Consider the following 24,951-nt stretch of genomic DNA (forward strand, 5'->3'; position numbering starts at 1 on the left):
AACATCACAGATGAAATATTCTACTTTAGAGATGTAGCAAATGGAAAATTCCAATGTTCAATATCACTTAAGAAAATTCATCTTGTATATACAAGCATTTTATTTTTTAAAAACCCTGTATTCAGTGTGTTGAACTGTAAAATGACCTGACTTCGATGTAGCTTGAGTAACCTTTTAACCAAGCTGCACACATTGCATCCTTAGTCTTTTCCTGATGAAGGTCCTGATGCTTTACAGGGAGCCTGGTCTGTTTCATGAGTTCTGAAACTCCAGTGTATCATTTGCTTAGGCTAGCTTGAATCACAAAGGACTTTAAGGATAACATTAGACAAGGCAAATAGACTGCCAGTCATTCCAAATCTTAATTGGTCCATCAGAAGTATAACATTTTAATGAGAGTAGCCTACAATGAATTCCTTTTCAAAATAAAGGAATTACATTTCTTGTATTAAAACTGTTAACAGAACGACTTTGAGAGGACTCAAGTGGTTTTACATTTCATGGTCTTGGAGTGAAGAGATTAGCAGTACTGCTAATTAGCCAGTAATTTCCCAAAATTCTTTAGAATAACAAGTTTGTGATCATCTGGCTGTACACCTACCATATAAAGCCTGTGAAACTTAAAAACTCCAAAGGGCTGCTTGACTTTAAATAGGTTATTCTAGAAAATTGTGAAATTAAGGAAAATGCATTGAATGTGATTTTAGAATCTGTGGAAAACATAATCAGTAAAACAGCACAAGGTTTGAGAAGTTGAACACTTGATGGTGGAAGTATAAAAGGAATGAATGGAGAACAAAATTGGAATAAATAGCTTTTTGGTTGTATGCAAGATCAGTATTGATATTTATTCTCTGTTTGAATAAGTTGCTTGAATATTGGTAGGGGGTTTATAATTGCTGAGTGCCAAATTAAGGATAATGACAAGTAAGACAGGAGAAAGACCACCAAGCTTGAGGAAATATGTCACCAGTGTACTAAATGGATAATTTTAGATCTTTCTATATTGTCTACTTTCTTCATTAGAAGTATACTTCAGATTGCATAAACCATAGTTATGCACTCACTGATTCAAAGTCATGTTGTCTGTACCATAATTTAAACCAAGTCTTGCTATCCCTGTGCTTACTGACTATGCCCCAGATTTTGAAAATGCTGTTTTAAGCTTTTAGGGTGATTTCCTCCAGCCCTGAAACTTGCCCAAGAGCTTGATACTGCTCCAGTTCTGGCCTTTAGTGGATCAGTGTTTTTCAATACTGTACCTTTGATGCATAAGCCTCAACTCTGGAGGATCTTCATAAATTTCTTTTAATCCTTTTGCTGCTCCTATCCATAGTTCCTTGATAGCAAGTTTTGAGAAGATTTGTAGCTCAGGTTGAGGTTCTAGATGTAGGTCTGCTCACTGAGCAAATCTGCATCCAAAGATCTTTGACTTAGTCAAGATGTGTAATGCAACATGCATAAAGATTTTTTTAAAATGCAGTTTATTAGTGCACAAATGTTTCAAAGGATTTGTAGGGGGAAAAGCAAATGGAGTTTTGTTTAAACATTGGAAAGTTTACACTCAAAAACAAAGGCATAAATTTGCACAAGATTTTACAGTATTTAATGTGATTTGTTTAATTGACTGGAAAAATGCAGAGATGAAAAAGTGGATGTGGACAAATCAGGACTGCAATTGAAACATGTTTCACTGGAGAATCAGTAATGAAGGCTCCAATTTTGCATTGCGGTACTAAAATGTGAACGACAATATTTTACCAAACTTTTGGCTTTTTGTTAAAATTCATGATACCAGCTATGCCAGAAGGTACCCATTAAGTCTGAGTACTGTGGGTTCAAGTCCCACTGCAAAGTAATGCTGCCCTATCAGAACTGACCTCTTTTGGGTGAGGCCTTAAATGTGAGCCAGTTCTGCTCCCTTTTGGATGCAAAACATCCTATGCTACCATTTAGGGGTAGGTGTTATCTCCACGGCTCTGGTCAAAATCCCTCCAACATCATGACAGATGATTTAATCGTTATTGCATTTCCTTTGTGGCATTATGTTGCATGCAAGTTGGCTATCGTGTTTCTTGTGTTACAATGCACGAACACTAGTGTTTTGAGACATTTGGTGCTGAAAGGAGCTATATAAAGGCAATTGTTGCCTCTTGTTCTTTAGCCATGGAGATGTTGATGCTGTAATGAATCTCCATGCACTCTGGCTGAATGCACTTTCCCCTACCTAAATGTTCCGAAGGCTAACAGTCATTCGTCTGCCTGATCTGTAATAAGTTAATAACCATATCAGGAAATTAATCCAGGATCTTCAGAACTAAGTCGTTCAAGTAATGAAAAATGCGCTGCCTGTTTTTGGAAACATTTCTTTACAGTGAACCATTAGCCATGTTTCATAAGAATCAGTGGTCATATTTTTAAAACCATAACACATTTAGAATATCATTTGAAACAACATATTTGAATGCAATTATTAGTAACATTTAATCGGTGAGATCTTCAGTGAAGTTTGTGGCCTGATTTAAATTTTCTACTCAAGGATGTTTCAAATGTTAACGTCAAAAAACAATGATTCAAATAAAGTTCAATTGGTTTGATGCAGTATATGCAAAATCTACGTTCACTTACAGAATGGAATTCAACACTGCACAAATCCTCTTGAAAGTAAACAGTTTAGTGAATCATAAAGGTAGTAGTAATAATAATTTGTTTTTAATGTAATGATAATAGCTGTCATCCCAGTTAAGTGGATATTCTGAAGCATTCCAAGTCTCATTCATTCAAAGCAGTTGCTGCAGGTTTCAAAATTTTATGCATTTTTTTCTATTCACATTGGCAACATGTAAAATGTATTTACAGTGCTGATTACATTGCTGTCAATGATAACTAATAAATAACAACAGATTTTAGACCCTGAGATAAGTGGAACTACAATCATAATTCTCAACTCTGCTTCTCAAAACTGGTCTAACAAGCTAATTTTATAACTATCAATCAGGCAGAGTGAGATTCTACCAAACACGCCGCAACTTATTTCGTGGCATTTACTGATTAACTGTTTGAGGTTCTTGAGGAAGTGAGGTGACTATTTCTAAGCTGTTAGGTTACGATAGATACAATCTACACAGGGCACCTTTTTAGAGAATCTTTTGCAAGTTTTTTTCCCCCAAAACATCTTAATTTGGCAAATGAACCAGAAGTATGTTGAATTGCAAAGTCGACAGTTTTGAAGTTTATAAAATTGCTGAATTACTGGTCTAGTAAGAAATTCTAATACTTTAACAAAACTATTAGTCCATATCAAAACACTTTTTTATTTTAAATCTAAAACTTGTATCTATAGCACTTAAGAGTAGTAAAACGACATGCTGACATCCAATGAATAGAAGCAGTAGTCTAAGTGTCAATAAGGCCAGGACTCTAAAAGAAATATGAACCAAATAACCAAATTAAGAAGTGGATGTGCAGAATAGTACCAGAAATTGTGATGTTAGTAGGTTATGTAAAAGTTCTTGCATGAAAGGCAGCTTATTTTCATGACCTGTTTGTCTGGTACCCAGAAGAATTAATTGAGAAATTACTATTTTACCTGGTTCAGTTAAAACGTTTTTGTGGTCACTTTTTCTACCTGCACCAGAGTTACGACAAGATTTGGAGCAGATGAAATTAGTTGGCTGTTAGCAAATTGTGTAGCTGTGCAAGGTAGTTGCAAATATGTAGCTGTTTGTCTTTTGAGCCTTGGGTTTTTAAAATGGAAATACAAGGATGAAAATGATTCTTTTAGTTGAAACAAATATTAATTAAAAAATCAATTTGTTATTATATATTTGGTGTACCAAGACCCAGATGTTAGCGTATGCTACCCAAAAAAATAGTCTCTACTGCATTGTTCATAAGAAAGGGTAGAAAACAATGTAAGCAGGTTCCTGGTGTAAAGCTGACTGGCTTTTTAAAGCGTTAACACGAGGTTGAAGACCTCAAGAATGTCAAATGTCGTTCTTGATCCACATCCAAGATCAATTTAACATAATCTCTCTTCTGTCCTAAAGAATATTGATCCAAAAACATCAAACTGACCTTTGGTTTGGGCAGAGGTCCTAAATCTTTACCTCGGCGATTCTTTTATTTTAATTTGGAAGTCAGAAAAAGTGAGAATGCTAGCACCCTCAGGAGAACAGAACTTTACAAGAAGAGGGTGAGAGTTTTGACCCACTATTATTGATGCCCCAATAATATAGTTATTCCCACATAAGATGGGTCAGTTACACCAATTTGAATATTACCTATATACACCTTTTTTTTTCTCCTTGCTGATGCAAAAGGCTCTGGTACATAGAAGGATGGCCTTATTTCACTTTAGGTAGGGAATCGAGAAATTCACGTATGCACTTTCTTATTTTCACTAAGCAAGCAAGGCTGGCAAATATTTGTGAACAAAGAATAATTATTTTACACATTTTCCCAAAAAAAATCAATGAAATGAACATTGTTGAAGTGCATAGGATATTCTACCTTGTGCAGGGACAAATATGAGCAAAACTTCGCAATCTGTTATGACGAGAAGAGTATTAACTTCAGATTTTTATACTGTATCTGTTGTGTCCTTTGTTATGGCACCCATGAGAAATGTTATCATCCATCTTTGGAAGAGTGATTGTGAAACTCCATTCTGAAGTTTGGAAACTTGGAGTTCAGTAACCTAGCAGAGTTGTTACAGAGGTTGGGAATTCTATATGCATCATAATTTATCAGTTTAGCAAGTGATGTTCAGTTTATCTTTGGCTTTTGTTATTTTTTAATAAAAACTAGAAACCGAACTACAATTTCTAGTAGATTTTGTATGCAGTACTTAGTACCGGACAGGTAAACTTTCACTAAACCATGAAAGTACACAATTCTAACAAGTTCCTCTAACATGAGCCTTATTATTGAACATAAATATTTATAAATTTGTATCTTGAATGTGGTAGTACTTGTTTACTTTTGTACTTGTCCAGTATCTCATGCCTGTGTCTGTTTTCTGAAAATGTATGCACACTTCTTTCAATCCAATGTTCTTTTCCCTATATCCTTTTAAGCTCAATTGTTTAAAGTATTTATCCTTTTTAAAAAAGTATTTGTTCTAAATGCTTTTGATTTCTCTCTGATCTCACATTTCATGTTCTAATAACAAATAAATGACGACTTATTCTTTTAATTACCTTAGATTTATGCGCAATGATTAACTCACTAAACAATGTAAATATAGCTTTCTTACCCCACACCCATATGATCAAAAATTGAGAGCTTTATATTTCTTGTTTCATCTCATGGAACTAAGTATGTTGCAGCTCAGTAAATCATTCCTAGCTCTGTTCTTGGTCTTTCTGGCCAACAATTTTTGTAAGATTTTTCATCCAAAAATTTGTATGACCTAAAAATCATACATCATAACAGATCCCTGATGCAATTAATCTTTATTGCCATCCCATAGAAAATTGACAGATGTGATCAGTATCAAATACTTTTTATGTCATGATCTTTGCACTTGCATTAAATAATTTGTGTCATAGTATCTCTTTCTGCAATTCAAAATGGTTTTCACATGGTTTATGGTAGCTTTATTGTAGCTTACAAGCTGATATTGCTTCATATGTTTATTGCTTTTTCTTAAATTAAAACAAATAATCACAATGTGGAGGCATAAGCTTGTTGTATATGTTTTAAGCACCTGAGAAGCCGTGTTGGAATAAAACCTTGTAAAGAAAGATTTGGGTTAAAATTTGCCCAAATACATTCTATATGCATCATAATTTGTCACTTTAGCAGTACAATGAAAGAAGTGATGTTCAGTTTATCTTTGGAACTGGAAAATTGGATATGTTCCAATTTTCTCTGATACAGTATCTCATTCAGTTAAATTAGTTCAGAATCTGATGACCCCTGTTGTCTAACATGTTCCAGATCCTAAAATGTTTTACCCATTTGGTGTTGAGTCCCTCTGTATTTTGCACCTTATTTCATCGTCTATTGTGATTTGTTTGAACATAATGGAATTAAAATCTATTTCATAAAGAATATCATGCAAAATAAATTCTTATGCTTAAGGTGTTTGTCAATCATATGTTTCTATTATGAATATTTAGAACACAATGAACACTCTTTAAAAAAGTCAAAGCCAATATTAAACACTTTGCTATAAATATTAAATGAACACACAACTGATGTTTTTAACATAAAGATTACTTTGTGGTTCAAGTAAATTGTAACAATTTGTCACAAGTGTAGCATTAATATTTCGAAACCACTCCATGACCTTGACGATCCTATCTCTACAAGCTCCAACCTTTCGATTAGATTACTTAGTGTGGAAACAGGCCCTTCGGCCCAACAAGTCCACACCAACTCGCCAAAGCGCACCCACCCAGACCATTCCACAACACCTAACACTACGGGCAATTTAGCATAGCCAATTCACCTAACCTGCGCATTTTTGGACTGTGGGAGGAAACCAGAGCACCCAGAAGAAACCCACGCAGACAGAGGGAGAATGTGCAAACTCCACACAGTCAGTCGCCTGAGGCGGGAATTGAACCCGGGTCTCTGGCGCTGTGAGGCAGCAGTGCTAACCACTGTGCTGCCCTTTTTTTTTTTGCTCCTTTGTGCAGTATCCTAGTTCTGACTTGTGGTTTTTTTTGTTTTATTCTCTTTTGTATTCCTCTCACAGTCCACCCCTTACTGTTGCACCTTGCTGCTTTCACTCCACCCTTGGTGAAAGTACCTCATTCCATATTTCACCAAATCCACTTAGCCTTTGTGGCCCTTCCTAAGATGGATCTTGTAGCCAGACTTTGCGATTGTCATCAATTATGATGTGCCAGGAGAAGTTAATATTAAAGCTATATATAGAGATCAACAATGGGGTACAAAATATAGCTTTACTTCAAACAGCCTTCAAAAAGGTGAATATACAAAAAGAAAATACTGAAGATCCTGGAAATTTAACATGAAAACAGGCTGTTGGAAATAGCAAGTTTGCAAGATTTGTGGGAAGAAGCATGTAACATGTCAGTTTAATGGATCCTTCATCAGAACTGATAAATAATCCTTGAACTGAAAGGTTTTTTTTTAACATCAATGCTACCTGACATGCTGAGTACTTCCAGCATTTTCTGCTTTTATTTGAAATGAAGGCACCTCTGTTTTTAAATTGGGGTTTAGTTTGTAATTTACTCACCGCAAAATGTGATATTCTGGTCTGACTACAAAAAATACTTGGCCCATAATTTGTCTTCAATTTATCTATTGTAATTTTCCTTTTGGGGAAGTAAATTAAAATGTTTGAGGAATATACAGCTAATGTTACATGTTTTGAGCTGGACTTGTGTATCATCCCAATCCGCACAATTCAAATTATATACAGTCCAAATACTATGTGCTATTTACATCACAATCTATTTTCACATTGCTATTGCACTGAGTTCAGCTTAAACTACATATTTCAGTTGGCTTAAATAACCTTTTAACATTTGTTAAATGTAGTTTCTATCAGTTGTACACATGCCAAGCAAGATATCATTATAACTTTGGGTTTTTTTTACCTATCTATTTAAACTAGGTGGCGAGGCATTATACCAGTTGGGAAACGCATACCAAGAACTAGATTTGTTGCTTTCAAAGTTCCTTTGAAAGGGGTAAGAATTTATTTTTGTATTTTAAGCACTTAACTCATTATTTTACTTGAAAGCCATATTTTTTTCTTCCCTCCAAACTGAGTTCATTCTACCTAATTGGTCCCAGAATATTATGATGTATTAATTCTGTAACTTGACATCCAGAATAAATTTCCACTCCGGTTTGCTCTTAACCATGAGCAAAACGGTGGAAGGTGTCATCAGTGGTGTCATTAAGCAGCTGTTACTCAATGACATTTAGCAATAGTCTTCTCTCTGTTACTCAGTTTGGCTTTTGCTGGGCACATTCAGTTCCCAATCTCATTGCAACCTTGGTTCAATCAATGACAGAACTTAACTTTTATGAGGGCCATCAGGAGCAAGGCCACATATGACAGTGTGACATCGAGGAGTCCTTGCAAATCTGGGTTTACTTGGGATCAAGGAACACACCTTGAAGGTACCTGGTGGGAGTGGTACCTAGTACAAAGGAAGATTGTGATTGTTACAAGTAAATTGTTCTAACCACAGGACTTCACTGCGAGAGTTCCTTGGACCAAAAAGTTTTAGCAGTTTCATCAATGAATGTCCCTCCATCATAAAGCTAGAGGTAGAGCTCATCACTGTTCAATGTTCAATACCATTTGCAGCATCTCCGATACAGAAGTAATTCATCTCTAATGCACTAAGATCTGAATAACATCCAGGTTTAGGCTGCAAAATGGTAGGTAATATTTATGCTAAACAAGTTCTGGTAAATGAATTCTCTCTAGTTGAGGATAGTCAATCTCAATTTAACATTCAATGGTATTACTGACACTATCAACATTCTGGAGATTTTCATTGACGCAAAACTGATATGATCTGGCCATATAAATACTGGTGCTGCAAAAGCAGTTCAGAAGTTTGCAATTCTGCAGCAAATAATGCAGCTCATAATTCCTCAAACTGTCCATAATCTACAAATCAGAAGCGTGACGGAGCAGAGTTTCAGACATAAACTTGTGTCATCTGTAACATTGGAATCTGGGTGTGGAAGAATCCCCAACCTCATGAGTATGTGTCTTTAAAAATATCATGACAATGAGACTTTATCTAACACATTCCAGTTGCTTGGATTACTGTGCCTCCAACAGCACCCAAGAAACTTGACATAACCTAGGACAAAGCAACCGACATGATTGGCACTCCATCTAACAATTTGAGATTTTAATCCCTCATCCACAAATACATACCTGCAGTGCTGTGTATTGACTGCAAGATGTGCTGCAAAACTGACCAAACTCCTGAGACAGCACCTTTCCAACCTGTGACCATTACCACTTAGGACAAAGATAGTATAGACATACGAATGTCATCGGCTGCAAGCTACTTCTAAGCCAAAGAACATCCTAGCTTGAATTTGATTTTCCCACCTCTGCCACTGGTTCACAGTTCTGGAGTTCCCTTCTTTAATAGCGCTGTCGGTATCTACACAACATGAATTTCAGTGGTTCACGAAGGCCACTCACCATCACCACATCGAGGATAATTGGGACTGGGCAGTAAATGATTTCATCAGCTGCACCCTATTTCATGAGTAGTTTGTTTTTAAAGTCTTGTAGAATGTCATAGACTCTGGTTCACTAATGTCTTTTGGAAGAGAAATTTGCTGCCCTTTGTTATCTGGCCTACACGTGACTCCAGAACCACAGCATGGGTGATTTCTGAAATAACTTTGTTCTTTCAAGCTACTACACAAGTATATATTTTCTGTTTCAGTTGATTTTTATTTTGTGCTAATAATGCTGAATTTCCTGGTCATATTTTAATAAACAATCTCTGATCCAAGAACCATTTTTATTTGTGTTTATTAATAATAATTTCTTATCCATTCATCTGGACTTACTATCTTGTTCAGCTGAGTTTTTTTTTGTTGTCGTTTCCCTTTTTTTTTAAATAGATGAAACCTACTTATTACGGTTCTTGTTTGCTAATCAGTCTTCTACTTGGTTTGCCTCCCTGCCCCCTTCACTTTTCAGACTCGGTCCCTCCTTCAATGTTGACGAATATACATTTAGTTGTCAATGAGTCAAAACTTAATTACGGACATTAGTTACATTTTCTCTTTGCAGGCTATAAGCCAAAGGCTCACAGCTAATCAGAAGTTTTCTCCAAAAGACCTAATAGCCAAAATCAAAGAACAGAATGAGGAACTTGGATTAATTATTGACTTGACGTATACAACTCGCTACTACACTGAGAAGGTATAAAATAAACTGAATAAAGCATAATTATGGCCTTCAGTGAAATTGGTCAGTTAACATGACTAAGTATTTTTGACTGTTTATAGGATTTGCCCAAAAGTGTACAATATCAAAAACTCTATACTGTTGGGCATGAAGTGCCGGATGATGCTACCATTCTGCAGTTTAAACGGAGAGTAAGAAAGTTCTTGTGGGAAAATGTGGATAATGGTAAGCACTCAGTTGTTGTCATCAACTTGAATGCCATTTAAATGGTATGGTTCTTTTAATGTCTGAAGGAAAATACTGAACTACTATATTAGAAGTATTGGAAATAATTTTAACTTGCAGAAGCCATTGAGGGGATTATGTTTGGTACAAATATAAATACATTAAGGAGCCTACTCTAACCCTCTGAAAATAGGTTTGTGTATAACCAAGGTGGGTTGCTTGTTAACATAAAAACAGAAAGAACTGTGGATGCTGTAAATCAGAAACAAAAAGAAATTGCTGTTACGTTCATTGCTTGTTCAATATGCTGCACCTCCAGAGGTTAAATCTAAAAGTAGCAAAAGTGCTACACACAATATTGGGATTCATAAATCCAGTGAAGTGTAAAGAAAAACCACTCTGCATATATACTGTGAACAGATCCTTCCCCTAAACAGTAGCATAGATTTCCTCAGCACTGCGGAAGGGTCACTGGACCCAGGAATTACAGTTTGCCCCTGCATTAGCTGTTGTATTGTTACTTCGCTTTCAATGGAGAACTTCCATCATCCCAAAAATCCATTGGCTCAACATTGCAAAATGTTTGATTGAGGACTATGTTAACAAGCAAAACAGAAATTGCTGGAAAAGCTCAGCAGGTCTGGCAGCATCTGTGGAGCGAAATCAGAGTTAATGTTTTGGATCCAGTGGTTTGCAGATCAGCTTTGATCGTATTGAATAACAGATCAAGCCTAACCAGCTGAATGGTCTACTTTTATTGTGTTCAATCCATCACTGTGCATTCTCAAAATGATATCTTTGTCCAGAGGCAGCACAAATTCCTGACCTCCAAAATTTAAGAGGAAGTTGCTAGAATATGATATTAATGGAACCTCCAGCCGCAAGTCCAGTGGTGAAGAAGAGCAGTTGAATGGCTTCCTTGCTGGGCAAAGAAAATGCCTCTTTGGGAAGAGAGGGTCAATAGAAAGGGGGAGAAATCAGACAAAAAGGAATTCCTCAGTCTAATGTAACCCAAATAGTCATTTCGTACAAATAGTGTACAGAGTTTGTTTATCCTTAATTTCCCATTCAAATTTGTAATAACCTGATGCCAATAGAATAAAGTATCCTTTCTTTATGATATTTGGCCATCAGTGTATTCATATCTCATTATATTTTTGGCATTGTTGCCAGGGTTCCATAGCAACCAGACCAAGGTTGAACAGATGTGGAGGAGTTGAAAATGACAGTCTATAATGGAGGATGAAGCTGTTCTAGGATCACTGGAGACTTTGGTATTGTAAGAGGGAATCCAACTTTCTGCCAAATCCAGACAGAGGCTCATTATATTCATTCCCTTGATGCTACAGTGGAAGGAAGCAGTATTCCAGCTCTCACATTTTATTAACTAATGAGTAGAAAACAGGGGAAGAACAGAAATGCCCAATTGATCTGCTGTTTATGGCATTTATGGTCTCAACATGAGTGAGCATATGGTGTTTGTGATGGAACATATGTGCAGGAAAGGCTCATCAGGAAATACAATGAAGAGGTACAGTCTGAAGAGAAGGATCTGGTTTCTATATTTCTGGAGCTGGCAAGTTTGTTTAATTGTATCATCCTAGATCCCTCTTTCCAATCAACCATACACAGGATACTGGAGGACTGCCTAGCAAAACCAGTGAGAGATTTAAATATCTTTTTTGAGTGACAAAACTCCCACTATCTAAGTTTTTGATGGGCGGGTCACATCATCCAGATCATGGGGAAAGATTGAACTCTTAGGACCATGAAAGGGGCTACCATCAGGAGCTGACTGTTGGAGTCAGTTGACACCAAACTAGAAACTAAATGCTAACAGTGATTTGCATTCTTAAGAGAGACAACTTCCAGTTCTGAAGAAGGGTCACTGGACTTTTCTCTACAGATACTGTTAGATCTGCTAAATCTTTCTGGCAATACCTGTGTTTGTTCTAATTTTATGCACTATCATTTTCCAACTCTGGTTGTAACTGCAAGTTGACGCCATTTTCTTACTTTTAATGGAGAAAGAGAGAATTATTCTCCCTGTAGGTACAAGTTTTTAAGGATGTAAAACTCAACTTGAACACGTTAAATGATGTGCACTTTCCTCGGATGCTGCCTGAACTGCTGTGCTTTTCCAGCACCACTATTCCAGAATCTGGTTTCCAGCATCTGCAGTCATTGTTTTTTACCGAGAGCACTTCCACTAGTAAGCTGAATTTCAATCTGAAAACTCGAGCTTAATTTCACTTGATCAATTAATGTAAAGTTTTGTTTTAAGTAAACGCATGCCAAAAATATGCAATTACAAACTGAGATATTTGGAAACTGAAATAAGTTCCTTTTTTGTTTTCTGAATTGTTAGATTAGAAAGTGTGTGTGGCAGAGCTGTGTTGGTCACAAGCTCTGTCTGATTCACAACTATTCTGGCTGATCAAATTTATGTGGGAAGCTCAGCAGGAAGTAGTACAGTTGGCCTCAGTGCTGCTGTGATTTTAGTGGGAAAGTTAATCACACTCAATCATAGTTTTTATGTACGAGTTATAATGTTGGCTGAGACCAAGATCTATCTCAACTATGTTTTCCCCTTTGAATCAATCACTTACTTAATTGTAAAATCTTCACTTTATGCTGATTATCTGGTCTCATGCATGAACCAGTATGTGGGTAGGATACTGAGAAATAAATGTGAAAGTATATTGCAATTAGCCATTGCTTGCAAGTAAAGAAAATTGACAAAATAAGGCCTTTCTCCAATTTAATATTTGCAGTATAAAGGTTTAAAGTAAACATTACGTCTTTAAGTGCATGAACATTGTACAGTTGATATCATAAAAATTGTTTTTAGAATAAAGCTTTTTTATACTGCCGAGAACCTTGCGAGCATGTAGCATTTCATGGTAACCATGCATTACTTTTTAAGTCACTATGTTCTTCATATTGGAGATGTTCCAACCTTGACCTAATCTTTCAAATTTATTTTTAGATAAGATCATTGGAGTTCACTGTACTGGTGGAATTAATAGAACTGGATATCTTATCTGTAGGTAAATATTGTTTAAATCTACTTAATTTTCTTCTATGGCATTCAAGCATTCCTGAGATTCTCCAACGTGTTGGGTCATATGCAAATACAAGGTGATTATGCTTGCAAATGTTCATATTTTTATAGATTCAACTCCGGTCTCTGATTAGTAGTGCAATTATGGATAATCTGTAAATGAAGTATACTTATTGCATCAAATATACATATTACCGAGGTAGCTTTATTACCTTTTGGAACAACTGTCTCTGCTGACATTTATATTCCATTTAAGCCGCCTCCAAAATATCTATCATTGTAATTTCAACTACCCTTTGCCTTTATATGTTTGTCTAGTGCCTCTTTAAATGCAAGTATACTAATCACTTTAATCATCTCCTGTGGCAGCAAGTTTCACATTCTCGATACTAGGTAATGAAGACCTTTTTAAAACTTTGCTCTTGGTTGTATTTTGTCGATAGCCTTTAGTTATATTCTTCCTCGCGAGGGAACATTCGTTTTACACTAACTCCATCAAAACCTTTCAAAATGTTGATGTCTCTCTTGGATCACCCTAAGTCTTCCTCTTCTTTGAAAAGAAACCAAATCTGTCAATTCTTATGTAAAACCCAGGCATTTCCGGTATCATTCCTGTTAATCTTTACAGCGCACTCTCTTCGATTAACTTTTTTAAAAATGGTGACCATATGACCTTTATGAACACTTAAATTAAGAACAAGACTCCCTTGAGCCTACTCCGGTACTTAATATGTTCATGGTTGATTTGATTATTCTACATTCCTGCCCATTCTCAATAACCTTTCATTCCCTTCCTCTTTTTCTCTCTCTTTCCTTTATTTTCTCTTTATTTTTCTCTCGTGCACTCTCTTGCTCGCGCGTTCTTTCTCTCTCGCTCTCTTGTGAGTTCTGCCACTCTGGTAAAATTCCTCCTCTGCCTCGAATGGGTGATCCCTTATTTTTAGATGCTAACCCCTTAGTTCTAATTTCTCTCACAACCAAACTTGCACTGTATTGTCACATTTCTTATCAGTTGCATAAAAACAAATTAAGTTCAGCACTGCCTTGTAGCATACCTCTCTTTATATCTTTCCAGCAGAAAGTGGCCACTTTCTTTTTTTATATAGATATTTTTATTAGAAATTTAACATTTTTACAAGTTTACAAAAATAAACAAAACTCTCATATACAAACATTGACATACAATTAAATCAAATATACAATAGCCAAAATTTAACAAAAGAAAAAAATACAGAAAAGAAGAAAAAACAAAACTCAACTGTCTACTAATCTAACCTACAACTAACCAGAGTGTATGTTTAAGTCTCTTACGTGCTCGGAATGTGTTAACATCAGATGTAATAAAACCCGTATTCGTGCGGGATTCCTCTCCTAAGGAGCCCCAGACCAGCCAGGTTTGTAATCTCCATTAAATAAAAGCCCTTGTTAGGATAGCCGAAATATCTGTATGGCCACTTTCTTTGTCTACTGTTCTCTGACAGCTCACCAACCGATGCCATAAACTTTTTATCTTTTGCAATAACCTTTGTTGTAACCCCTTATGAAATACCTCTGGAAATCCAAATACAGTATAAGTAACCTGCTTCCCTCTGTCCATGGCACATATTACTACTACAGAGAAGTTCAATAAAAATTGGTTAATCATGATTTCCACCTGTCTGATTACTGGAATTTTTCCAAGTGCCTTGCTTATAATGGTCAGAACTGTAATACACTAACCACTGTTTTAGTCCTTTTTTATATCCATCTCCTACCTTTTTATGTTGTTCATTCTGTGCTCTCCTCCCTGTTTTGTTTGTACTTAGGCTGCTTTGTTTCTTGTAGTTATTTCCCCAATCTTACTAGGTTAAAATCCTTTGCCTCCCTTCTTTACCTATCCTACGAGGATGTAAGTCCCATTATACTTTAAGTGAAACTGGCCTTATTGGTACAGCTCCCTGTCTTGGAACTGTTTCCAGTTATGTGAAAATGAACCCTACTTCCCCCACACCAGCCATTTCCTTCCCTTGTTAGTTCTTGATCTATACGCTCCTACACCAGTTTGCCTGTAGTTAGGGCAGTAATGTAGCGATGATTATCCTTCAGATTCCTGGTTTTTAACTAAGATGCTCACTCTTGATACTCTTTTAGTAGGACCTCGTTATTCTTCCTATTTATGTTTGCTTAATTTAACCTTATGACACAGGACCTATCCTGCCCCTTTCTCAAGAACTTCTGCAGCTGCAGAGAATTTCCCTTAACCTGGCAGTGGATAGAAGCAACGTATCCTTCAGATTCTCTTTCATGGCTCAGTGGATGCTATCTATCTCTCTCTGGTTATAGACCCGTATTATGACCGCATTTCTATTGTTGTTTATTTCCCCGGACAAATACCTGTTCCACAGTGCCATTGTCCACATCGTGACTATCCTCCATGCAATCTTTCTCCTGATTGTCACAGGTAGCGAGTACATTGTACCTATTAAATACAGGACATCCTTAAACTCCCCTAAATTCCCACCACCCTACCTCAGTAAAATCCTCTTTCCTGAATCTGTTTTTCTCCTGCTTTGATATCTGGATAAAATTTCTCTCCCTTCTATCGGTCTCTCAAACTTGCAATCTAGTGATTTTAAACCAGAGAGGGTCAAGATTGAGACATTCCTTGTAGATGTCAGCTTGGGGACAGTCTTGCAATTCACAAACTTCCACATTCTTCAGTCCAGGCACAGTTTCTGCTCTGTGACATCTTAGACTAGCCTTATTCAATTCATTCATTAAAACCTTTCCTCAGCGATTTAATATAATCCTGGTAAATAGTTTAATGATTTATAAATTTCTGGTCTTATTTTAGATTCTTCTAATCAACCTGTTCAGCAATGTTGTTATACTCTTCTGGAGCTGGTGGGATTTCAACCCAGGCCTTCTGGCTCAGAGATAGGGACACAATAACTCAGCTACATGACTCCTTTCTGGTCCTAGTTTAACCTACTCTAATCAATAACTTAACTTACCTGCTTCTTTAACGGTTCCAGGTTTCAGCACTCAAGTCTTCATGTCATCTTCTCTCTGACCATTCCTTGGTTTGTAAAATAGCAAAATTGAGCATCCTCTGACACCAAATTCCCTCATTTCCTAAATTAATTCTTCAGTTGCCTAATTATTCTGTCCTTTAAGTTATTCAATTTACATCTAGTAAGTCTGCCATTTTTTCTCTAACTGGAAATGTCATAGAATTGTTGTTGAATAAAATTGTATGTAAGGAGAGAGTCATAGTCCTACAGCACGGAAACCGACCCATCAAGCTATTTGCCTGTGCCAAGCTTTTGAAAGAGCTATTCGGTTGAACCCATGTTCTTGCACTAGCTCTGCAATCCTCTTGCTATTTATCTAATTCCCTTGTGAAAATTATTTCGAATTTGTTTTCAATATTGCACTGCACCGTTATGGTAATGTATTCTAGGACATAACTTGTGTGTTTAAATAACTGCAACAATAACTTAAAGTTTAACAGAATAAAACATTTTAAAGACACTTCTCTGGAGCATTTGAAAGCAAATTTAACACATAGCCATATAAAGATACTAGAGCAAATGGCAAAAAAATTGGTCAGAAGTAGGCTTAAATTTAAGGAGATGGTGAAGTTAGAGCCTCGACAACTGACGGTGGAATAATTAAAATTGGGGATTCTCAAGACCAAAGTTAGAGGGAGGCAGATATTTTGAAGTATTATGGATTGGAGGAAATAAAATAGATAAGAAGAGTCAGTGCCATAAAGGGATTTGAAAACAAGGGTGATAATTTAAAAATCAAGGCTTAGGTTAACCAGGGTTGACATTATAGGGCAATGAGTACAGTGGTGATGTTTCAATGGGACTTGGTATGTGTAAGGACAGGGAAAATAGGTTTTGGATGAACTTAAGTTTACAGAGGGCATGATAGAATAGAAGCCCATAGAGGTTCATTAGAATAGTCACATTTGGAAGTGGTAAAGATACGAATAAGAGTTTCTTAGCAGGTGAACAAAGTGTGGGATGGACGTGAGGGATGTCATCAAAATAGAAATCTGCACTTTTGGTAATGGTGAGGATCACGCATGATATCAAGATTGCAAGCATTCAATTTCAGCCTTAGATAATTGCGACAGAAAAGGCCGAAGTTTAAAATGGGGACCGAAGACCGTGATTTCATTGTTTCCAAAGCTTATTGGAGGGAGTTTCTGTTCACCCAGTATTGGATGCTGGACGTGCAGCGTCATAATTAAAGACAGTGGAGATGTTCATTTGGCGGGGGGGGGGGAGGTGGGGTGAACTCTGGTCAGGCTGCATTTGGTATATTGTGGCAGTTTTGGGCCCTGTGTTTAAAGAATGATCTGCTGGCATTGGAGGGGGTTCAGGAAGGTTTGCAAAATTGGGATGAAGGGCATGTGTCATATGAGGAGTGATTTGAGGACTCTGGATCTGCATTCAATGGAGTTTAGTAGGATAATAGGGATTTCATTGAAACTTATAGAATATTGAGAGGCCTGAATTGAGTTGATATGGAGGAAATGTCTCCACTAGTAGGAGAGGAAGGGTTGATCCTTTAGAACTGAGATGAGAAACTTGTTAAACCACAGAATACTGAATATATGGAATTCATTGCCCAGAGTCTGTGGAGGCCAATTCATTGACTGACTGTTTTTAACCTGAGATTGATAGGTTTTTGATTAATAAGGGGATCAATGGCGAAGACTGGAGAATGAGGTTGAGGAACACAGCAGCCATGATCAAATGTTAGAGCAGACTCAATTGGCTGAATGGCCTAACTCTCTCATATCATATGCTGTTATAATCTGGGGCTTGACCAGTGATTTTTAAGGGTTTGGCAAAATATCTTCATTTTGTCACCCATTCTGTTTAGAAAACCAAGGATCCCAGATGCATTACTTAACAGCCGCCTTAGCTTGCCCTGCCACCTTGAAGATTTGTGTACATTCACCTCTGTTTTTGTGCCTTCTTTGGTAGTTCTAAAGTGAGCTTGATTACCTCTCTTCATTCTTCCCATTCATAAAAAGCATCACTCTCTGCTGGTGTTAAATTTCACCTGCCATGCGTCTAGCCATTTTATCAGTCTTTCTTCCTGAAATTATTTGCTGTCCTCATTGTTTGCAATTTGAGTTTTGTTTAGCTGGACACTATGAAGTTCTGCCCGCCTTCACAAATTCAGATAATTTAAATGCATCAAAAAGAGCAGATCCACTATCACCCCTTGAGGAGCCCTGTTGCACATTTTGCTCTTGTCTTCTTATTTACTGCTACTCTATTTTCTGCCTTATAACAATTTGTTTTTATTCAAGCTGTCAGTATTCTCTTGATTCTATTATGTGATACTTAAGAATTTCCAAAGGCATTTGATTAAGTATTTTTTGGGTGAGGATTGAATTTTCTGCAAAAGTTGAAAATACTGCACATGTAAGGAAATTGCATAAAGTTAAAGCACATGTTATTTGACATTTGTGATGAGGTATTGTAGTTACTGAAGTAGTTTTACAGAAGCTTGAATATTAATCCAAAAGGAGGAGTTCAACTTCTGTTTTGGCATCTGAGGAATTTAAATAAAATTAACTAAATAAATCCAAACTTAAAATTAGTCTCAGTGATGGTCTTCTATTGCCATTTAAAAACTTAGATGGTTCACTCATGGCTGTTTAGGAATGAAAACTGCCATGCTTGCCCAATCAGGTTTACATATGATTCTAGAATGTCTTTCAATCTTAACTGCCTTCTAAAATGGCCAAGCAAGCCATTCCATTGTACTAACTCAAGAAGGTGGCTCATTACTCCACACTCAAAGGCAATTCGGGATGAGATATAAATACTGGCCTTGCCAGTGAGATATAAATACTGGCCCTTCTTAGGAATACATTAATTTCCTAATATAGGTTATAAATGTTTCAAACAGCGATGTGTAAATAAATTGAATAAATCTATTATGACATTTATTCGTGATGTTATCCTGAAAACATGGAAGTCTTTGAGATTTGGTTTATATTAAAGTATTGTATTTTGTTTTAATAAACTGGTTAAAGGTACCTTATTGATGTTGAAGAAGTGGACCCTGAGACATCAATTGAACGTATGTATCCTTAATTAAGCTAAATCCTTTCATACAGTCATCAAAAGTAGATCTTGAGTGACTTTTTCTCGTCCCATTTAAATTTAAGTTTTCAATACTGCTCGAGGCCACAAAATGGATGGAAGCGTATATTTGAATGACCTTCGAAGTGGACCAATGAGAAGGTGATTATGTGGCTTCTTAAAAAAAAAATTATTTGGATTTATTCTAGAATGCCATACTTATTTAACATGCAATTTTTGTTGTGTTTTGATCTTAGAATACTTTGTCAGCCTATCCTGTGAGTAGCTGAGCTATCTGCACTAAGAACATTCCAGGTTTAATTTGTAATTACCCTCAGAATTTGCCTAGTGAGGAGTTACATTTGGACACGGTGCCCTCTTGTAAAGAGAGAAAAATCCGTCAGATTTCCCATTCCAAATCACCGCGCAGTAACTTCTACTGGAAGTGTAGAAATTGAATTTGGAGATTGGAATCTGGGTCTTTACTGTACTCCTCCCATTCAAATAGTGTTGTCATATACTCTGTGTGAAAATTCTTGTGTTAATATTGGTCACTTAATAAGTTACCAAAGGCACTTGGCAACCGTGGAACATATCCCAGTCAGAAGTCTATACAATTGGGGAGGTGTGGTTTTTTTTTTTGAAAGCATCTTACTCCATTGTCATGGGCAGATAGTCTTGCATTCGTATAACATCTTTTACAGATCAGCATAAGGGAAAACAAATGCTGAACCAAGAAGGGAAGCATTAGGTCGGGCAATTAAGAGATCTGAGGTTGAAGTGGTTTTTAAACATGCAAGAAAGTGGTCTCGGTTTATGATGGAGTTCTAGGGCGTAACACCTAGGTGTTTGAAGGCTACCAATGATGTAAGCAGTTTTATAAATCAGCAAAAATGTGTGTTCACAATCATTTGTAGGGTTGCAGAAGATTTTGAGGGAGTAAGAGCACAAGGGAATTAAGACAAATAATTTGAAGTGAGTACATTTGGAAATAGCAAACAATATAGATTAAGTATAGCAGAGTCCTAGATTGGTAGGGCTCAGTGTTGGAATAACACAGTAAGATTTTGTTCGAATCATCTTTCACAGAAAGAGGGCAATGGGAGGCCAACAAATAGAAACTTAATTAGCCAAGTCTGGAGGTAACAGTACACAGATTGCAGCAACAAAAGATTAGATAATGGGAAAGCATGCAATGTCGCGAGCTAGAAGTAGAGGTCTTTGTGCCCTTTAGTAAAAGTGGACAATGAACCACAGGATTAAAGAGGCAGTGATGTCTTCCACGCTGGTGAATATCTTTGGGGGCACTGAGATCACTTAGATTCAAACTTGCATTAGTAGCAGTAAGGATGCCACTCTGCCGAGGACATGGAGGTCCTGGGCCTCCTTCACCGCCGCTCCCTCACCACCAGACGCCTGGAGGAAGAATGCCTCATCCTCCGCCTCGGAACACTTCAACCCCAGGGCATCAATGTGGACTTCAACAGCTTCCTCATTTCCCCTTCCCCCACCTCATCCTAGTTTCAAACTTCCAGCTCAGCACTGTCCCCTTGACTTGTCTGGACTTGTCCGACCTTCCTAGCTCCTTTTCCACCTATCCACTCCACCCTCCCCTCCCTGACCTATCAGCTTCATCTCCTCCCCCACTCACCCATTGTACTCTATGCTATTCTCTCCACGCTTCAGGCTCACTGCCTTTATTCCTGATGAAGGGCTTTTGCCCGAAACGTCGATTTCGCTGCTCGTTGGATGCCACCTGAACTGCTGTGCTCTTCCAGCACCACTAATCCAGAATTTGGTTTCCAGCATCTGCAGTTATTGTTTTTACCTAGCAGTAAGGATGGTTGAGTGGCAATGGTATAGGAATCAAGAGGGTCTTGATGCTAAAGACTGGAGACCCGAAGAGTGATTATATTGAGGGGAACAGAGGATGGTAGTGCTAAGAAGGGGCTAAAAAGGCAAGAGGTGCACTTGGTTATGATTTTGGATTCCAACTAAGATGCACGTGTGACTGAATATGTAGGAAGTCCTGAATTTGTAAAGCTTATGTACTTAGGTTAAGACAGTGGCAATCTTTTAAATGAAGACCAAATACAAAGAATATGAACACATTCTAAAGTTGAGCGCCTCTGGACAATAGTGGAATGAAGTTCACTAGTGAGTAAGGTGACAGGAAGCTGAAATCTTGCTTGGGGTCACATTTACATACATTAAATATATTACGATGTATATTAGTGATATTTGAGGAAAGTGAATATTACTACCAAGTTTACAGATGTCCCAAACATAGGGAGAAGTTAAGTGGTGAGGATGACCACTTCTGATCAGAGATGCATGTAGATAGGTTTCCCATGGGATGATGGGAAATATTGCAGGGATATCTGAGGCTATGCAATTTGGCAAGAATAATAGAGCAGCTAAATAAATAAATGGAGAAATACTGTGGGAAGTTCTGGAATAGAGGAATTTGAGTGTTATCTTTGAATCATAAAAACTGAGCATCTGAATTCAATAGAGTAATAGGGAAGGTAAATGGAATGTTGGCCTTTACTTTCATACTCCAAGCGCTTTGAACTAGGCAATTTTCTAAAACTGTACAAGACACTAGCCAGATCACAGCTGGAATACCGTGAACAGTTTTGGCTCCTCTTCTGAGAAAAGAGACCGTCATTGAAAGCAGTCGGCTAAGGTTCACTAGGTTGATAACATCAACTATGGAAGGACGATCTTGTGAGGAGCAGTTGAGTATTTTTGACCTGTAGTCATTGGAATATGGAAGGATGAGAGGCAGTTTTATTGAAACATGATTCTTGGGGGTCTTGACCGAGTAGATGCAGAAAGGTTGTTTTCACTTAGCAGAGAATTGGAAACCAACAAGAGTGTGGAGAGTCTAGAGATCCGGAAAACAGTGTGAGATGGAGAAAAGAGCTTGACTGGAGTGGAGTGAGAGCAGGTAAATAGATTGAGGGGGGAGAGGCCCATAAGCTAGAAAACAGTGTAAGGTCAGAGAGTTAAGATCAGGAAAACCATGCAAGACAGGGGAGAACTGAAAGCTGAAATTAGCACCAGACTGGAGAACTAGAAAACCGCATCAGACCAAAGAGGCACAAGGGTCGTAAAGAAATGATCTGCCAAATGATGAATAGGAAAATTGAGGGATATGGGCTAAATGTTGGCATATGGGACTAGTTTGGGGAAACCTGGTCAGCATGGAAGAATAGAATGAAAAGATCTGTTTCTATGCTGTATGATTCTGACTCTATAAAATGAAGGGCTGTTTGGTTCAGAGGTATTACAGAGGAGGTAATATCAAGTACCGCAGAAATTGCAGAACATCAGCTAAATCATTACTGAATGTTGAACTAAAATATCCACTGGCCTCGAAGCCAAAGGAGGAATGCAAAATTGACCAAATATCCATTGGGATTCATCAAAGGAAGTTCAGAGTATCTTTAGATGCCAACAGAAAGGAGTAATGGATTTAAGGGGCTAATGGAGATGATAGCTGGATATGATAAAGTGAGGGAATGAGAGTAAAACACATGCCAATGGAAGAAAATCAGAATGAGATTGGAAAATAATGGAAAGGATAATTAGAACAGGAAGAAGGCATGATGTCTGTAAAACCTTTTTTTAAACCGGAGGGTTACATATTGCTCAAGGTGAAAATATTTCTGATGTATAACTAAAGCAGTAAAGGAGATTCAACTGGAAATGGAAAGAGGAATTGTAGTAGTAGGGGCAGCATGCTGCTTTTTAAAATGAAAATGTCAAGGCTGGTTGATACTTGGTCATGTTATAATACAGAAGGAGGAAGTGCAGGTAACACTCATAGCACTAGTCAAAGGACTAAAGGGAGCCATAACAATGTTAAAATTTGATGGCATATTATAAAACTTAATTCAATATCTCTAGTCATTTATCGCCCAGAACCAGATAAATGACAGTTGAGGTGGCTGGTTTATTGTAAACATCCCACTAATCTCTAGTAAACTGTAAGGAGGAGATATATTCTGGGATTATTTTCCTTTTTGTTTCCATTAGATTTTTTTGGGGGGTGAGAATACACCTTAATTTCCTCCTCTTTTAAATAAATTCTGATACTTAAATATTAAAAAAAAGAAAATGCAAACATTTTTACACTCTGCAGAAGATTTTTTAAAAATGGCATGATGTTAAAGGTGTGAATCCTTCAATTTCAATGAAGGACCATACTAAACTGGTGTTGTGTAAGCTACTACTGTGCTGCAATATGTATGTTTCTTATTGCCTACTAATTACAAACAATTGTTACAGGACACAATCATGAGATCGACATTACTTGCCAGTATCCAAGTAACAAATGAAGACCAGACTTGCAATCCTGACAGAATCAATTCTGAGAAGTTTTCCCACAAATGTCTAGGAACTTGTGTCCAAGTTGGGATAGATGGCCCTCAAGCAGTCAAGCAACAACTTGGTTTAGTTGTAACTCATCATTATAAACACCTCAGCTTCCAAATATCCCAATCAGTGGATATTTGCTGTCCCATCAATAGGATGTATGACATGGCCTAGAAAGTTCACAACATTGACTCCAAAAGCCCTTAAGATTTTCACGGCTTGAGGTTTACCGAGGCTAAGGAAACTTGATTTCTAGCTATTTCCCTTTTCCTCAATTGAATGTTTCTTATTTTGAACAGACTTTACATGTGTATAAATTTGCTGTTCTTGAATTTCTCTATTTACAGTAATTTAGGAATTGACGTGTTTGATGCAGAGCCAGAGCCAGAACCAGAACCAGAAATACTGGAGCCTTTCCCTTCATATTCTTACAAAGGACCACATGGCCCAAGACCACTACTTGATGATTTTCCAGAGTAAGGAACTAAGTTTACTTTTCCATGTGTGATGTGGAACTGTTACATATGAAATTTTAGCACAGTTATGAATTTGTTTCTGATTCAAACTTTTAACTTAGAGGAAGTTTTGTATTTTGGAAACAAATGTCTTCCAATGTAAAGTGTGTATTAAATGTTTGTTCCGTTAGTAAATGTGACTGATATTTTTGTAGGAGTTACTATTAGGTAGCATTTCATGTACTTAAATGATCCCACTACGAAACCACTTTTTGGAGACTTGGGACAATTTGGTAATTTTCTGTTTTGACTGGGAGCCTTGTTCTGAGATATAAACCTGGATCAGATTTACTAGCAGGGACCAAACCAATATGGGAGTATGATATAAATCAGTCAAGCTACTCTGAGCCATGACAATATTTTACAATGAAATACTTCCCCTCAACAGTTCTTCATATTATTTTCCTTTTATGCTCCGAACAAGTTATATATGTATCTTCATTCCAAGGTATTTTTATAGGTGTTACTTCTGGTACACATTTGTAGCATTCAGTTGTAGACAATTACACATGACAGATATAATTTCACTTGTTAGCGTCTATTATCCAAGTGATGTAATAAGAAACCAAATAATTCTCTTTTTTTTTTTCTCTGTCCCCCTCTCTGTCCCCCTCTCTGTCCCCCTCTCTGTCCCCCTCTCTGTCCCCCTCTCTGTCCCCCTCTCTGTCCCCCTCTCTGTCCCCCTCTCTGTCCCCCTCTCTGTCCCCCTCTCTGTCCCCCTCTCTGTCCCCCTCTCTGTCCCCCTCTCTGTCCCCCTCTCTGTCCCCCTCTTCCCCTACCTCC

General features: G+C 37.3%; 1 protein-coding gene across 2 annotated transcripts in view; it reads left to right on the forward strand.

The window, feature by feature from the left end:
- Nucleotides 1-24,951, forward strand: part of LOC140463558 (uncharacterized) — a 52,044-nt gene that overhangs the window by 18,762 nt on the left and 8,331 nt on the right. For both annotated transcript variants that reach the window (XM_072557716.1, XM_072557717.1), the window contains 7 exons: nt 7,598-7,673; nt 9,767-9,898; nt 9,985-10,108; nt 13,098-13,158; nt 19,222-19,268; nt 19,357-19,432; nt 24,001-24,129. In XM_072557716.1, the coding sequence (XP_072413817.1) occupies nt 7,598-7,673; nt 9,767-9,898; nt 9,985-10,108; nt 13,098-13,158; nt 19,222-19,268; nt 19,357-19,432; nt 24,001-24,129 (645 nt within the window). The remainder of the gene's footprint in view (nt 1-7,597; nt 7,674-9,766; nt 9,899-9,984; nt 10,109-13,097; nt 13,159-19,221; nt 19,269-19,356; nt 19,433-24,000; nt 24,130-24,951) is intronic.

This window comes from Chiloscyllium punctatum, chromosome 38, assembly GCF_047496795.1.
Source record: "Chiloscyllium punctatum isolate Juve2018m chromosome 38, sChiPun1.3, whole genome shotgun sequence".
NCBI classification, from domain to species: Eukaryota; Metazoa; Chordata; class Chondrichthyes; order Orectolobiformes; family Hemiscylliidae; genus Chiloscyllium; species Chiloscyllium punctatum.